This window comes from Gobius niger, assembly GCF_951799975.1.
Source record: "Gobius niger genome assembly, chromosome: 1".
Lineage (NCBI taxonomy): Eukaryota > Metazoa > Chordata > Actinopteri > Gobiiformes > Gobiidae > Gobius > Gobius niger.
In genome coordinates this window covers 36,287,315-36,304,966 of record NC_136852.1, presented here as the reverse complement: position 1 = coordinate 36,304,966, position 17,652 = coordinate 36,287,315, and the positions used below count along the sequence as shown (strand labels likewise).

The 17,652-nt window shown below is 43.3% G+C and overlaps 1 protein-coding gene across 1 annotated transcript; it reads left to right on the top strand.

The window, feature by feature from the left end:
• Nucleotides 1-3,669: 3,669 nt before the first annotated feature.
• Nucleotides 3,670-14,665, top strand: LOC306968601 (NLR family CARD domain-containing protein 3-like; the record flags this gene model as incomplete). The annotated part of the gene is made up of 8 exons (XM_079564029.1): nt 3,670-3,775; nt 4,785-4,871; nt 5,605-5,691; nt 8,144-8,348; nt 8,481-8,810; nt 9,689-10,345; nt 11,182-11,786; nt 14,536-14,665. The coding sequence occupies exons 5-8, from the start codon at nt 8,523-8,525 to the stop codon at nt 14,663-14,665; spliced, it is 1,680 nt and encodes a 559-aa protein (XP_079420155.1). The 5' UTR covers nt 3,670-3,775; nt 4,785-4,871; nt 5,605-5,691; nt 8,144-8,348; nt 8,481-8,522.
• Between the last annotated feature and the right edge of the window lie 2,987 nt (nt 14,666-17,652).

The window sequence follows — 17,652 nt, the reverse complement described above, 5'->3', positions numbered from 1 at the left end:
TAATATTGGTTTGAAGTACTTAAGTACAAATAAGTGACACATTCACATGTTTGCTGACGGTGCAGGGAATACAGTAGAAAGGATTCTTTTCACAGAGTTAGCACAAAGACTCAGAAGCCACAACTTCCTATTTGTTTAAGGAGAGACACTGCAGGAAAAACTCTTTCTCTTCAGGTTTTGGTCCAGTTTCCCTTTTAAATATATTGATATGATCTTGTGATCTGTCTGTCTGTGATGTCTGCAGATCAGTGCATTCATTCAAAGCGCCAAACGATGTTATAAATGTTATAAATATATCCATGAGTCCAGGACAGACAGGAAACATGTGACTGTACAGTGGCTTTGATTTCACAGAAAAACGGCTTCATATCCAAGGCTAACTGATACAGGTACACGATGGATGCAGCGAGGCTAAGCTACGCCATAGGAATGAATGGGCTGCTAAGCTAACGTTAGCAACAATCGCTAATTCTACAGGTTTTATGCAAACTTTAACACAGTCCGGCAGCAGGATCAGAGCCTACATTTACACAACAGATCATTTAGTTTTAGAACTTTATCCAGGGTAAGACATTTAGCTTGTGCTTAAAAGTAGTACTTTTAGTATTGGAGAATAGATTGTTTTGACCACCCATAGGCTACTAACTAAACATATAAACCAGTGTTTTTCAACCTTTTTTGAGTCAAGGCACATTTTTTTCATTGAAAAAATCACGAGGCACAGCACCAGCAGAAAAGGTTTAAAACATTAACTCTGTAGCCTTTATTCAGTCGTTCTCATCAAAGTGTCTTGAATAGGAACACGGCATAGTCTCGCTCGCCACAGTGCCCCAACGCATCACTAATTCTCTTGTCTCAAAGAAATTAACTACCTGATATGGAACAGTATACAGTGCCTCTCGTTAGTATTCATACACCTTGAACCTTTGCACATTTTGTCATGTTTACAACCCTAAACATAAAGATTTTATTTTGATTTTTTTACTGAACGTTCACACACAAGTAACAGACAACTGTGAAGTGAAAGCAAAATGATACATGATTCTGTTATTTTTCCAAAAATAGAAAAGTGAAAAGTGGGGCTTGCATAAGTATTCATACAGCATGAATGAATACTTTGTGGAACCCCCTTTTACTGCAATAACAGCAGAAAGTCTTTTGGGGTTTGACTCTACAAGATTTGCACATGTAGAGACTGACATTTTAGCCCATTCATCTTTAAAAAACAACTCCAGCTCTGTCACATTAGAAGGAGAGCGTTTGCGAACAGCAGTTTTCAGATCTTTCCACAGATTTTCAATAGGATTTAGGTCAGGACTTTGACTGGGCCATTCTAACACATTAATATGTTTTTATTGAACCATTCCATTGTAGATTTATCTTTGTGTTTAGGGTCATTGTCCTGCTGAAGGTGAATCTCCGCCCCAGCCTCAGTTCTCTTGCTGACTCCAGCAGGTTTTCCTCCAAAATTTCTCTATATTTGGCTCCATCCATGTTCCCAACTATTCTTACAGTCTCCCCAGTCCCCACTGAGGAAAAGCAGCCCCACAGCATGATGCCCCCCCCCCCCCGTATATTTGACACTGGGGATGGTGCACTCAGGACGATGAGCAGTGTCAGATTTGCTCCATACATAACGTTTTGCATCTGGGCCAAAAAGTTCAATTTTCGTCTCATCTGACCAAAGCACCTTCTTCCACATGGAGCTGTGTCCTCCACATGACTTCTAGCAAACTTCAAATGGGATTTTTTATGGCCTCCTTTCAATAATGGCTTTCTTCTTCCACTCGTCCATGAAGGCCAGATTTGTGTAGATACGACTTATAGTTGTCCCATGTACAGATTCCCCCAGTTCAGCGGCAGGACTTCACAGCTCCTCCAGAGTTATCATGGGGCACTTGGTTGCCTTTCTGACCAGTGTTCTCCTCGTTCGCTCTGATATTTTAGGTGGAGGACCACGCCTTGGTAAGTTGGCAGTGGTGCTTTACTCTTTCCATTTCCTGGATTGAACAGTTGCTCCGGGAGATGTTCAAATCTTGGGAAATCTTTGTATAACTTAATGCTGCTTTAAACTTCTCCACAGCTTTATCCCTGACCTCTCTGGTGCTCCTTGACCTTCATGATGTTGTTTAGTGACCAACACACTCCGACCACAGCTCTGAGGGCCTAAAAGAACAGCTGAAATTATACTGAGAGTAGATCACACACAGGTGGCCTCTATTTAACCGTTAGGCCAAGGTGTGAACATTCTGGAGTCATAAGGAATGTTTTAAAGGCAATTTAATGCACTCAGAAAATGCTGTATGAATACTTATGCACGCCCCACTTTTCACTTTTCTATTTTTGGAAAAATAACAGAATCATGTATCATTTTGCTTTCACTTCACAGTTGTCTGTAACTTGTGTGTGAACGTTCAGTAAAAAAATAAAAATAAAATCTTTATGTTTAGGTTTGTAAACATGACAAAATGTGCAAAAGTTCAAGGTGTATGAATACTCACGAGAGGCACTGTAAGATGGTTACTCTGCCGATCACTAAACAGCACAGACACTCGAAAACACTACATTATGTGTGGATAATAATGCAAACTAGGTGAAATTGGATAATTTCCCAAGGCACGCCAGACAATATCTCACGGCCTAATCTTAACAACGAGTCTGAATTTTTTTTGTACTAATTCTTCTTTCTCCTTAGAATTTTATGAGACATTGTAAATTCAAGGAACATTCCTCACATTTTCACAACCAAAGCTCCTGCAGACTTAAAGGGACTATACGGAGTTTAAAAATATAAAAATGATGCTCCAATGTGCTCCATTAATGTCCTAATGTGTAGAATGAGCCCAATGCTATTCACCACAACTGCCTCTAAAAGGTGTTAATGCGGGTCTGAAGTGCCGTCATGCAGATGAATGTAGAAATAACAGTTACAGGTAAGACCTGAGGTGGCAGCAGTGAGCATAAAAATGAGAAAATTGTATCTAGTCCCTTTTAAGGCTCTATACCTGATTAGCTCCATAGGTCGAGCGCTGGGCTCTCAACCATGAGATTGTAAGATCGATACTGATCCTGACTTTTTATTAATTATTTTGGACTGCACACCCCCTGTGAACATAAATCGGCGCCTATGTACCCACTCCTGTTAAAGTTACTGTCCTGTCTTAGAAGAGCTGAGCCACACAGCAAAAGCACATGTTTGTTTGTACATTTAGGAGGTATTTTTCAATGATGAAAATATCTGTCATAAAATAAATGCTTAAATTTCAGTATTATTTATTGGGTACATTTTTACGCGGGGTGACTTTAAATGACTAATAACTAAGATCCAATAAGCCCCTCTGAATTTTTTTTGTAACTAATATGTCACCAAATAAAAGCTTGAATGTAAACCTGGCCCATTGTTGTCGACAGTGGCAGGATGGAGGATTGGAACATTGAAGCGAAGAGGTCCAAAAACTGTGGGAACAACCTCGGCCTCCGCTTTGAGAGACAGAGGTACCAACTGCTTCATCGCACTTACTTTATAATCAATCACAAACCATTTCACACGGAGGCTAAACAGCCTTTTACTGCAGCGATGGTTCCAACATGAGGCACATCAGAGCTGAGAGCAAAGACTCGGATAAACCTGTGTAGGACAGAGCTCCTGCAGTCTCTGAATCTCACACTGAACACACTCTCTCTGCAGGAGCTCCGAGAAGCCCGGGCCCAGCTGCGAGTCCCTCAAGAGTGAGCGCTCTCTAGGCTGGGGAGTCACCTTTAAGGAAGATCTGAGGTAACACAGTGTTCCCACAGAAGCTCATGGAGTTTAAGTTTGAATAGGGAATGTTACATAAGCTGATGTTGCATAGTACCAAAAAGCCAAAGCTAAATCTCAATGGTGTAGGTCAGGGCTTTTCAAGTACTTTTTTTACTGGGCCAGATTTGTGGGAGGTCATTGGCCACTGGGCCGGTCAGTCGGTGATTCTACCACCGCACCAAAAGTATTCATATTTTTGGGATAAATGCCGTATACCGACTATAAGTCGCTCCGGAGTATAAGACGCACCAGCCTAAATCTGCGTAATGAAGAAGAAAAAAACATAGATACGTCGCTCTGGAGTATAAGACGCACTAGTCATAAAATGCCTAATGGGATCAAACAACAGTCTGAACAGGCGCACGTTTGCTAACGTGACACATTACACAACGAGCTAAATACGTGTCATGTTAACGTCACATAAACAGTTCAGATAAAAGTTCAGATAAAGAACATACTCTGCACCGCTGACAAACCTCTTGAATTTGAAAACACTTCACGTAACTTTATTTAAATAGGGAACACGTGGAAGAGCTTAGTAGCTTCTATCGTGAGCTTCTTTGGAGCTATGTGACATGTGGGAGAGGCTGCGTATGTGCTCCGTTTGCCTGACAGAGCGCACGGACAAAGACCAGACGGGGATATATTAACTCGGCTAAGGTTAGGTAAGAACATATCTCAGTATGTAAAAACGGTGGCCTATTCCTTTAAGCTCGTGCATGACTTTCTGAGGGACAGTGCAGGATTTTCGAGGCGGTTGTGGTGAACAGGTCTGAGCTCATTCTACACATTAGGACATAGAGGAACATGAAGGGGGAGGAAAATACTTCATTTTTAAACTCTGTATAGTCCTCTGTATAATAAATGCAAAAACAGTTTTTTTCGTAAACGCAAACATCTCTGAGTCCATGAAGACTTTAGATGGTCCGTCAGGCTCATGCTCCTGCAGTCTCTGAATCTCACACTGAACACACGCTCTCTGCAGGAGCTCCGAGAAGCCCGGGCCCAGCTGCGAGTCCCTCAAGAGTGAGCGCTCTCTAGGCTGGGGAGTCACCTTTAAGGAAGATCTGAGGTAACACAGTGTTCTCACTCATGGAGTTTCTCCTGGAAATGACAGGAAATGAAGATAAATGATAAATTATATTGGTCACTAAATAAACCCTTTTCACAAAGTGGTAATTATAACTGCTTCAGTCCAATCCAACACAACCTTTGCAAACATGCATGGAAGGTATAAGGGTGCAAGAGGAGTTCAGTTTTATTGAATTTGGTCTTGATTCAGAGCATTTTCCCACATGTTGGAGCTCTGTGGTCCACCTAAGGCCACTCTAGTTCCAGCTGTATTCACTTGTGTTAGTTGACACACTCTCACTCCAAAAGCCATGAGCCACGTGACAGCCATCAGCTGAGACCTTTCATTAACAGCATGGCTTTCTTTCATTGGTTATATGCTTTTTGTGCTCTTACTGCACATCAAACTACTGTATTGAGGAATTATAAACTTTGTCCCGGGGAAAAAAGAAAGTCCAGGCGTTAGCCTTGACAGAACATTTTGAAGGCCATCTGTTCTTTAGACGGACTGAAAACCACGGCGTACTGAAAGTCTCTGAGCGCGGCCTCTGGGCTCTCCCTAAATCAGCAACATCAATGTGGAACGATTTCACACGGAGACTAAACAGCCTTTTACTGCAGCGATGGTTCCAACATGAGGCACATCAGAGCTGAGAGCAAAGACTCAGATAAACCTGTGTAGGACAGAGCTCCTGCAGTCTCTGAATCTCACACTGAACACACTCTCTCTGCAGGAGCTCCGAGAAGCCCGGGCCCAGCTGCGAGTCCCTCAAGAGTGAGCGCTCTCTAGGCTGGGGAGTCACCTTTAAGGAAGATCTGAGGTAACACAGTGGCCGTTTCTCAATCCCCAGTATGCGTACTCAGTACTCGTGAACTCCGGGGTACGGACTTGCGGGTACAGACTCGGAGAACGGACTTGAGGAGTTCACGAGTTTGGACTCGGCCTTTTCAGTGTTTGGAACGAGTGAACTCGATGACATCACAGGAAGTAGCTCCTGAACACAGGGCTGTGAGCTTTTAGAACATTAAATCACCTCATATGAAATTAAAAGGGTGACACTGCAGGCGAAGTGGAAACATGTTTTTAAAGACATAAATTATAAACTTTTGCAATAAAAAAAAAACATAAATGTTTACATTTTAGACAATTTCACATTATTTTTTTTACAATTATAGCCTATAAATAAGGCGCTATGTGGAAAGTCATTAAAAAATCTGATGTGCAAACTGAAACAATAATAATAAAAAAAGAAATAGGTCAAATATGAACTTGTTTGGGGGGTTGCAAATTATTCTGAAAAAACAAACAAACAATTTAGACTTTAAAATATGTAACTGTTTTTGAAGTTCCCATATAAAGATGTGTCTGCAGTGCCCCCTTAATAAAACAATGTACAAGTAAAATGCATTTGTCCTCAATGACCTGTTCATGACGTTAAGACTTTAAATGAAACTGTTGCTGATGTTGTGAGAAAATGAAAGCATGTTGAAAGTTGTTTCCACACTTCTGCTCAGAAAAGCATCTTAAACAGGAGACACGTCTCTGAGGATAAAAGACTCTTAAACCGGGAGCATCTCCGCGTTTCTTTACATGGTGCGCGCGATCAGCTGTAGTTCAGCTGGAGGCACAGTGCGCGCGGAGGAGGGGCCGCTGCAGGCGGGGGCTCGCGGTGCTCAAAACGAAACGGATTGTGGGAAATATAGCTGGCGGAGACGCACAAGTCTCCTCTGATGCATCCTGGGTAAAACGGGCGGAGCAAGTTCTCATCCGGGGATTTACAGCGAACTTGCTGAGAAGCGAACTTTGAATGTGAACAGGACTTGGGCCGCGCGTGATGACGTTTCACGAGTCCACGAGCACAGAAGTCCACACAAGTACACAGATTGAGAAACGGCCAGTGTTCCCACTCATGGAGTTTCTCCTGGAAATGACAGGAAATGAAGATAAATGAACCGCCTTCTTCCCTGATGTAACCACTTTTTTGAAAGCGTCAACACATTTCCTGCTAAATAATAAAGGACTTTGATTCATGGCAGTGCCTCGGGAGCTCCTCTTTCTTGTCAAGGTTTATAGATAAACCACTCGATCCTGAAGAGCACTCAGTGTGGACTGACATTTCCTTCCCCACTGAAACACTTTCCTTCCTTCTCTGACTCTAGTCTTTAAAAAGTGCAGGGCCCATGTTTCAAACTGTGGAATTCAGATCAAAATGGAGTGGATGATCCTGATGGATCCCAATGATCCGTCCCAGTATTGGCTTGAAATGATCCAGATCCTCTGGCAGCACTAGTCGCAGGTTAAAAAGTGTTTCATCCAGGGGTCCACTTCCGCTGGTCCAGCTCCGAGCCTCGCTCCCGGTGGGTCGGGTCCCGGTGGGTCGGGTCCCGGTGGGTCGTGCTGGCACTGATGGCTGCCACATTCACGTTACACCGGTGGGTCACACTGGTCCAGTCGCGCCCTGCGCTGCCTCCCCGGGCGTCAGTTGTGGCGGGTCCTCCTGACTTTGGTCCGGGACACCACCCGGCCGGGCCATTCCTTCGTTGGTCGTTCTTGGTCACCTCGTCTCCCACTGTGTGTCAGGCTCTTCTGCCTTAACTCCCCGTCTGCACATCCATACGCAGATGTTCTTGCTTGAGGAAACACCTGGCGGGGCTGCCAGGGCAACGGGCTTGTGCACTCGTAAAAACATGCACAGTAAAAACAAACTAAAAACAGCCTGCACGTCCCTGTCACACTCACACCGAGCGAAAACCAGCTCGCTCTGCTTGTTCAGTGAAAGGTGGTCGCAAACGCAAATTGCTCATCGTTGGATTGTTTTTACCTGTATTTCCTTGTTAGAGTAACTAACACTAACTTAGTGTCCATACAGGAAGACAGTCTGTCTGGGTGTTAGTTTTAGGTTCAGTTTCTTTGATAGGTTTTATTTCTTTTTTATTTGACCCTTAATTAACCAGGAAAGTCCCACTTTTACAGGGGAGTCCTGGCCCCAGAGAACCTATTGTACATGTTTTTAGTAGTAGTAGGAAACCTACGCAGACACGAGGAGAACATGCAAACTCCACACAGGACGGCCCCGTCCAGGTGAGAATCGAACCCAGGACCTTCTTGCAGTGACGTTTTCAATGTGTGAATTAAGCAGTTAGCTAACAGTGTGCTTACTGTGGAGCCAACAGTGTGCTTACTGTGGAGCCCAGCTTTGCCCTTTAAGCCGTTCTAACAGCTGTGGGCGGAGCTGCATTGATCTGAACGTGTTGAACATGTTTCCTGCACAGGCCGGAGCAGAGCCCGCCCAGTCCTGGAGAAACTTCTCACACCGAGCTCCACTCCGCGCTGCTGCTCCCGCTCAGCGAAAGCCTGAAGCGTCACCTGCAGCAGAGGTTCAGCCAGGTGTTTGAGGGCGTGGCTAAAGCAGGAGAGCCCGCCCCCCTGCAGCAGATCTACACAGAGCTCTACATCATAGAGAGCAGGACCTCGGAGGTAGAGCCGGGCTAGATACAAGTCTACGTGATCATATATACAGTATATATATATGATCATCATATTAAAGCCTCTGTTTGAAAGAGATGCACATTTACAATATGGAGTTTATCTCTTTATGTCTACTCGCAGGTCAACCAGGAGCATGAGGTCATCGGCATCGAGAACTTCAGTATGAAACCAGCAGAGGCCACCGTCGCCTGTGAAGACATCTTTAAAGGAACAGACAGACCGATCAGGACGGTGCTGACTGTGGGCGTGGCAGGCATCGGGAAAACGGTGCTGACTCAGAAGTTCAGTCTGGACTGGGCCGAGGGCAGAGCCAACCAGGACGTCCCGCTGCTGCTCCCCTTCACCTTCAGAGAGCTCAATGTGCTCCGCGGCTCACAGCGCAGCCTGGTGGAGCTGCTGCACCACTTCTTCAGCCAAACCAAAGATCTCTGCAGCTTTGAAGACCTTCAGGTGCTCTTTTTCCACAATAGCTTTACTTTATTCCGGATTTCATTCTTTTAAGGCAAGCTTTTTTGGGCTGATAAATGGTATAAATTGGGGTTTGATAGTACTGTGTCCATGGTCATCATTTGGACATTCAAGTGCATTGGTTCAAATCTTTTGAGCCTAAAACTGTCTGTGTGGGTAAAAAATATAAATGTATGAATTTTGAATCATTGGCTCTGCCGTGTCGGCTGACGTCAGCCTCATTCTCACACAGCCAACATCACCCCACCCTCGCTTGGCCCCAGCTCCTCCAGGAAAGGCCACCTTAGGCACATTTAAAGTTCAAGTACGGGGATTAGCTGTTCTTTAAAGGAACAGGCCACTGTTTTTCTGTACTGAGGTCTTTTCTGGTCTTTGTGCGTGTCCTCAGTCACGCAAAACGACCAAAGATGTTGTTAGCATTTGGCCTCTCCCAGCATATTCCTATAGCTTCAAACGGGGTGATGTTAGAAGTGACCGCGCTCTTCCATAGGCACAAAGACCAGACAGGTACATATCAACTCCCCTAAGCTCAGGTAAGAACATATCTCAGTATGGAAGAACTGTGGCCTGTTCCTTCAAATTGCTGCTTCACTGAAATAAAATGATAATTATGACTTACAACAGATGTTATCCATCTAAATAAGTCATATGCACTGTAAGTCAAACTGATCTGACTCAGATTGATCATATAATGTGATTCGGACCCACCGTGAGGAGAAGCTGTGTCCGAATCACCAACAGACTGAGTGACTATAAAGTAAATGAGGAGATGGGGCGACATTCGGACACAGCCCTAAACTGTAACAATATTTGAGTCAGTGAAATGAACATTTGCTTCTTTTTCTTCTTCTGACCTGCAGCTGCTCTTCATCCTGGATGGTCTGGACGAGTGCAGACTTCCTCTGGACTTCAGCCGCACCCGGGTCCTGACGGAGCCCACAGAGAGCGCCTCAGTGGAGGAGCTGCTGGTGAACCTCATCAGGGGGAGCCTGCTTCCCTCCGCCCGCCTCTGGATAACCACACGCCCCGCAGCGGCCAATCAGATCCCTGCTGAGTGCGTCTCCATGGTGACAGAGGTGCGAGGGTTCAGCGACCCACAGAAGGAGCTGTACTTCAGGAAGAGGTTCTCAGAGAAGACAAAGGCCGACACGATCATCTCCCACGTCAAGAAATCCCGGAGTCTGTACATCATGTGCCACCTCCCGATCTTCTGCTGGATCTTCTCCTCGGTCCTGGAGAGCATCATGACAGAGGAGCCTCCAGCGCTGCCCAGGACCCTCACCAACTTATACATCCACTTCCTGGTCGTTCAGATCCAGCAGAGGATGGTTAAATACAGCAGAGAACCAAAGACGGACCTTCACTGGAGTCCGGAGACCAGGGAGATGGTGCGCTCTCTGGGAAAACTGACCTTTGAGCAGCTGCAGAAAGGAAACCTGATCTTCTACCAGAGCGACCTGAGCGAGTGTGGGCTGGACGCCGCCGAGGTCGCCCGTTACTCTGGAGTCTTCACACAGGTCTGTGATGGAAAAGATGCTGTAGAATACTTGCTACGTTGCTATACACAAACACGGGAAAATGCACACGGAGTGGTAGTAAGGCTAATGCAAAAAGAGGCCAATCTCGTAGTAGTAGTATAAATAAATAAATACAATAAATAACCATCTTAATACTATTTAGAAAAAATAATTAAATGCACACAAGTATTGAATACTCCATGGGCTGTTCTGTCTATGATGGACAGTCGCAGTGTGGACTTTATCATCTCTATAAATCAACAAAGTGAGACCTAAGAAACAAATCACATTATTATTCCTTGGAAAACAATGGGGAAAAAAGAGCAAATATAACCTCTCTAAAAAGTCTGCCCCTTTGTTACTTTACACACACAGCAACATCTTTTTCCTTTTTTAACAGTATTAACAATCACAATTAAGCAACTTCTTGACAATTTTCCTCATCCTACTTATGTCCAAACATTTACAATTTTTCACAAATATGCAAAATACAAAACATCACATTCATGTTTGTTCAAATCAATTATCTTCTATTCATGTTAAACTCTAACATTTATACTTCTTTAGCGTTGTATCTTTTATATGTTTCTTGAATGCCAGGAGAGTTCCTGACTCTTTGACTTCTTTCTGAAGTTTATTCCTTAAACTAACTCACTGTCACGATTACGTTCATTCCATTGCTTTCGATTTGAACCTGGATTTTTTAACCAGAAGTTTTAACCAGAGTTGCTTTCAGATTATAGCAACTTTCTCTTTGTACTTTCCATTAACTGGATCTGTATTTCATAAAACTCATCAGAGCTTGTATCGAGGAGTTATTATTTTTTCCACTACAGGTCTTCAGAGAGGAGCCAGGTCTGAACCAGGACACGGTCTACTGCTTCATGCACCTGAGTGTGCAGGAGTTTCTGGCCGCGCTTCATGTCCATCAGACCTTCTTTAGCTCCGGGGAGAACCTGCTGTCCACGTCCATGAACACGTCTGAGGCAGACTTCTACAAGTCGGCCGTGGACCAGGCCTTGCAGAGTCCAAACGGGCACCTGGACCTGTTTCTGCGCTTCCTCCTGGGGCTGTCTCTGCCGACCAACCAGAGCCTGCTGCCGGGTTCCTTCACTGGAAAGGGGAGTGAGCTGACCAATCAGGAGACAGTGGAGTACATCAAGGAGAAGCTGAACAAAAGTCTGTCCGCGGAGAGAAGCATGAACCTGTTCCACTGCCTGCACGAGCTGCACGACCGCAGCCTGGTAGAGGAGGTGCAGAGCTTCATGAAGAAAGGCTGGTTGTGTGAGGTCCCGCTGTCAGGTGCTGACTGGTCGGCTGTGGCCTTCCTCCTGCTGTCGTCGGACGCCGATCTGGAGGAGTTTGACCTCAGGAGGTATGGCTGTTCGGAGAGAGCCCTCCTGCAGCTGCTGCCGGTCATCAAAGCCTCCACCACCTCCACGTGAGTCCAGGATGCTTTTACAGGAGACACACTGTATTCAGCTTTTTTCTGGCAATTTGAGATCATCTCTAATACACAAATAAATCACTTAATTCCGAAATCAAGGCCCATGGAATTGATTCAGGCCTGAAATGATATAGCCTGGCATGTCCAGAATGATCCACCACCAATATTTTTTTTATAAACAGGGATATCAGAACGGGTCCACGCCCTTGTTCGCTGCTCAAGAAAACTCAAAACAGATCCATGCATCAGATTTCTTCATTTGTCGTCAAGTGTTGTTTGCGAGCAGCCTCACTTTATGGAATGCAGAAGTTCCACAATAACAATCCATGGACGGAGCACAGGAGAGCTTTATCAATCTGCGATAAATTTGGCCGTACAACAAACTGTCCGAGAAGTCCTTGTTTACGAAGCGTTTGTTGATAATAAGAATTTGGTCCAAATAATGGCACAGTGGCACAGCAATTAGCCGGGGCCTTAGACGGACCCTTTCTGTGGAGTTTGCAAGTTCTCCCTGTACACTGCGTTCCAAATTATTATGCAATTGTATTTCAGTGTCATGAAGGTAAAAAATAAAAAATTAAATGAAACTCAGGGATGGTATTGTGTCTCAGGGCTCTTTGAGTCACTGACATCAATCTCAGATGCCTGGGATAATTAGTTTTCAGGTAAGTCCAGTTAAGGGAAAAACTACTTAAAAAGGGTTTTCCACATTATTAAGCAGACCATCATTTCAAGCAAAATTGACACATTAAGCGTAAGCGTAAGTTAAGAGATGTGTAACTGATTCAGAGCACACATGGGTTCATGCAGATAAAGGCACAACAAGGACGGTTTCTACTAGAAAAATACATTAGATTAAGAGAACAGCTGCTACAAAGCAGCAAACAGGTATTTGAAGCTGCGGGTGCCTCTTGAGTTTCCCGAACATCAAGGTGTAGGACCCTCCAGAGACTTGCAGTTGTGCATAAACCTTCTGTCCGGCCCTAAGACTGTTCATTGAATGCTCATGAAATGGCTTCAGTGGGCCCAGCAATACATAAATACTCATTTTCCTTTTTCTTACCAACATGTTGGTGTTTTTCTTTCCAACATCTTGGTGTTTTTCTTTCCTACATGTTGATGTTTTTCTTTCTAACATGTTGGTGTTTTTCATTTTAACACATTGAGTTGTTGTCATTTCAGGTGTCATTTTTGCTGGGTTTTTTTTATTATGAAACTAGGCACTCTAATACAGCTTATTTCATTCTAACATGTTGGTGTTTTTCTTTCTGACATGTTGGTGTTTTTCATTCTAACATGTTGGTGTTTCTCATTCTAACATGTTGGTGTTTCTCATTCTAACATGTTGGTGTTTTTCTTTCTGACATGTTGGTGTTTCTCATTCTAACATGTTGGTGTTTTTCTTTCTGACATGTTGGTGTTTTTCTTTCTAACATGTTGGTGTTTTTCTTTCTAACATGTTGGTGTTTTTCTTTCTGACATGTTGGTGTTTTTCTTTCTAACATGTTGGTGTTTTTCATTCTAACATGTTGGTGTTTTTCATCCTAACATGTTGGTGTTTTTCTTTCTAACATGTTGGTGTTTTTCATTCTAACATGTTGGTGTTTCTCATTCTAACATGTTGGTGTTTTTCTTTCTAACATGTTGGTGTTTTTCATTCTAACATGTTGGTGTTTCTCATTCTAACATGTTGGTGTTTTTCATCCTAACATGTTGGTGTTTTTCTTTCTTTCTAACATGTTGGTGTTTTTCTTTCCGACATGTTGGTGTTTTTCTTTCTTTCTAACATGTTGGTGTTTTTCATTCTAACATGTTGGTGTTTCTCATTCTAACATGTTGGTGTTTCTCATTCTAACATGTTGGTGTTTTTCATTCTAACATGTTGGTGTTTCTCATTCTAACATGTTGGTGTTTCTCATTCTAACATGTTGGTGTTTTTCTTTCTTTCTAACATGTTGGTGTTTTTCATTCTAACATGTTGGTGTTTTTCTTTCTAACATGTTGGTGTTTCTCATTCTAACATGTTGGTGTTTCTCATTCTAACATGTTGGTGTTTTTCATTCTAACATGTTGGTGTTTTTCTTTCTTTCTAACATGTTGGTGTTTTTCATTCTAACATTTTAGTGTTTCTCATTCTAACATGTTGGTGTTTCTCATTCTAACATGTTGGTGTTTCTCATTCTAACATGTTGGTGTTTTTCATTCTAACATGTTGGTGTTTTTCTTTCTTTCTAACATGTTGGTGTTTCTCATTCTAACATTTTAGTGTTTCTCATTCTAACATGTTGGTGTTTCTCATTCTAACATGTTGGTGTTTTTCTTTCTAACATGTTGGTGTTCCTCATTCAAACATGTTGGTGTTTCTCATTCTAGCATGTTGGTGTTTTTCATTCTAACATGTTAGTGTTTTTCTTGCTAACATGTTGGTGTTTCTCATTCTAACATGTTGATGTTTTTCATTCTAACATGTTGGTGTTTCTCATTCTAACATGTTAGTGTTTCTCATTCTAACATGTTAGTGTTTCTCATTCTAACATGTTGGTGTTTTTCTTTCTAACATGTTGGTGTTTCTCATTCTAACATGTTGGTGTTTCTCATTCTAACATGTTGGTGTTTTTCTTTCTAACATGTTGGTGTTTCTCATTCTAACATGTTGGTGTTTCTCATTCTAACATGTTGGTGTTTTTCTTTCTAACATGTTGGTGTTTCTCATTCTAACATGTTGGTGTTTTTCTCTTCTCAGTCTGTGCGGCTGTAACCTGTCCACTCACATCGCTGCTCCTCTGGCCTCAGTCCTCAGGTCCTCCACTCTGATGCACTTGGACCTCAGCAACAATGACCTCCGGGACTTTTCTGTTTTTGTTTCCCCTTAACATTCCTATACAGTTGTCTTTTCCCACCATATTGCCTCACATTAGCTAACCCACAAGCCACCGAGCTGTCCATACTGTAAGAACTGCATAACCTAGAACTCCCAAATGCATGCAGAATCACACTACACACACCTCACTACACACCACACCTCCACTCATGTCTCGTCAACTTAAAGGGGCTATATCCTGCTATTTTAGCCATTCCAAAGTTAAGTATAGGCATTTATATGATAGATTGTACCTCTACCATTATGGAGCACTCATTTTTGTGATAAATATAAGTGTTTTCTGGAGGTATTTTTCAAACCCGGAAGACACAACGCTTCGATTCAGTTAACTCCGCCCCCTCTCTCCGCACATACAACTTTACCGTAATATAAATAAACAACAATAAGTGAAGTTACTTCACGATGCAGTTATATGGAGTTGACATCTGCAACACAGCTTCATAAATGGCTAACACACATGCTAATATGCTAACACACATGCTAACCCGCGTTTGGATTGACTCACCCTCTGCTCCATCGTTGTTTACATTATGGGACTCGCGTTGGTTATAAAAGTTAATCCACTTTGATTCTGGCGAAGGTTCCCCAAACATCCATCAGTGACAATCACAGAAAAACACCATTTTGGCTGATAGTCGCTGAATCCCGGAGAAAAAAACAGCTGAGTGGCCTCTTCCTGAAAAGGGTTGAATATAAACTCCTCGTCCTCGTAGCCAAACGCGCTTCTTTTTCTCCGACATTATCGTTAGTTAAGAATAAAGAACAGATGTGTCCAGAGTAGGTAACGAGCTCCATCTTCACAGCTGCAGCGCAAACATGACTGATCTGTTCAGACGCTCAGGGATGTGTTTGTTTTGGCCTCAGCTGACCTGGAAGCACTTCGGGCACATCCTTTTTTATTTTTTTTTTATTTATTTTTTTCATTTTTTACTCTTTGTTTCTCTCTTACGACAGAAATAATGAAAAAGCTGTTTTACAAATTAAAATCAGGCCGTAAGCATAGAATTAAGACATTACATTACAGACGTCGAGCACTTCCGTTCCGCTGTTACGACACAACTGAACACTCAGTCGTTCACCAGGAGAGGGCGGAGCCTCAGAGAGCAGGATTCAGGAGGATTACTGAGAGCTGCGTGAATGAAGCCACAAACCACTCTGGGGGTGTTTTTGATAAGGAAATAGCAAAACAACATGGCTAAAAGCTCCAAAAAGTCGATTTTGCATGATATAGGACCTTTAAGGTTTGTTTTGTAATGCCATATATGATATGTTAGAAAAAACAAAAAAAAGGAGGTATGACTGGCATTGCTATTGCAAAACTCCACCCCAAAATGGTCATTATCCAATCATAACTCATAGCAACTGTTGCTATCAGACACTATCCTGGATCCCCTGCCATAGAAAGTGAAGTCCTGTCTCAAACCTTTCAAAGCCGATAAACGAGCTAAAAAACGCCGCCTGCATTTTTTGATCCAAGATAAGACTGTCCATCTTGTCCATCTCCATCCTGCTGCTCATTTTCCACAAAAGTGTCATTTTTTAGGCAATGCATTCACGCTCCCTTGAGTAGTGATGTGTTCAACATCTACATGGCTCTGCCTCATTCAAACGGAGTACGAGGCTGAACTAAGAAAACAGGAATCGTTGGACGGAATGATGGATGTCACAAAACCGAAGCAAAAGAACCCTGTGCATCGTGTTTGTAAGTCTGAGCGGAGGGTTAGCTACATGGCTGAGGCAGGACTCCTCACGGGACACGGGGGTGGGCAGCACGTCTCTCTGCCTAAATGCAGCGACTTCAAGGTTAGAGAGAGACAGACGTTTTGTCAATCAGGTCCTAAATTTCGGCTACCAAACAACCCACGGCACCATTTAAATGTTTGAGTGAGTTCATGTAGCGGACCATGAACACTGAAGTATAGTGCTGGGTTACATCACAGCGTTCTAAAGGCCTATAATATTATGTAAATATATATTATATACCCAGTGATAAAAATGATCATTTTTCTAATTCATACATTTTCTTTTTAGATACGACTTGTGAAAGTGTAATGCTGTTAACAGGAAAAACTGGCTCCTCCCCCCACTGGGTCCAGTGACATCATCACATTCTAGAACCTGCATCCCAGCAATTGAGCCATAACCGTGAACCGTAAGGCGTACAGGCTTTAGTTTAAAGACTTTAAGCCTGAAGCGAAGTTTCTCGCACACATTTATTTGGTGAAATAACTGAAGGAAGAGACAGAGGCTCAGGGCAGTAGCGGACTGGGGGACAAGTAGAGAGGACATGGGATCAGCCCGATACTGACACTGTAACTTTTGAAATCATTTCAAATCAACCAGGAATCAGAGAAAAGTTTCCAAATGGTGAATATGTTAAATATAGTGGATAAATAGCTGCCTGTTACATTACCAATCGATTCGCTGCATCGTACGGCTTCAGATCAATCACGAAAATATATAAAATTAAATGAATTTAGATCTATGTGGGTCAGTCTGGCCACAATTAATAAAGGTTGTTTCCTGTCCACCAAATTGTTGCTCCAAATTCAGATATCCATCCATCCATCCATCCATCCATCCATTCATCCATCCATCCATCCATCCATCCATTTTCTTCAACTTTTCCGTTGCCGGGTCACTGGGGCAGCTGTTGGAGCTGCTCAAATCACATTGCACCAGCCCCTTATGGCTCCTCCTGCAGGTGGTGGGTCCACAGAAGGACGGCCTCACGACTTAATGGGCCTGTTGGTCTCTCATAAGGGGCTTCTGAACCCGTCACCGAGGACCTGTTTGCCATGGGAGACCCTACCAGGGGCATGAAGCCCCCGACAACAGAGCTCCAGGATCATTCGGGTGCTCAAACCCCTCCACCACATTAAGGTGGCAGTTCCAGGAGGGCAAATTCAGATAATCAATCAATGATTCCTGAATGTGTGTTTTTGCTCCTCACGCTGCGTCCACGCCGCTCTGAACAGC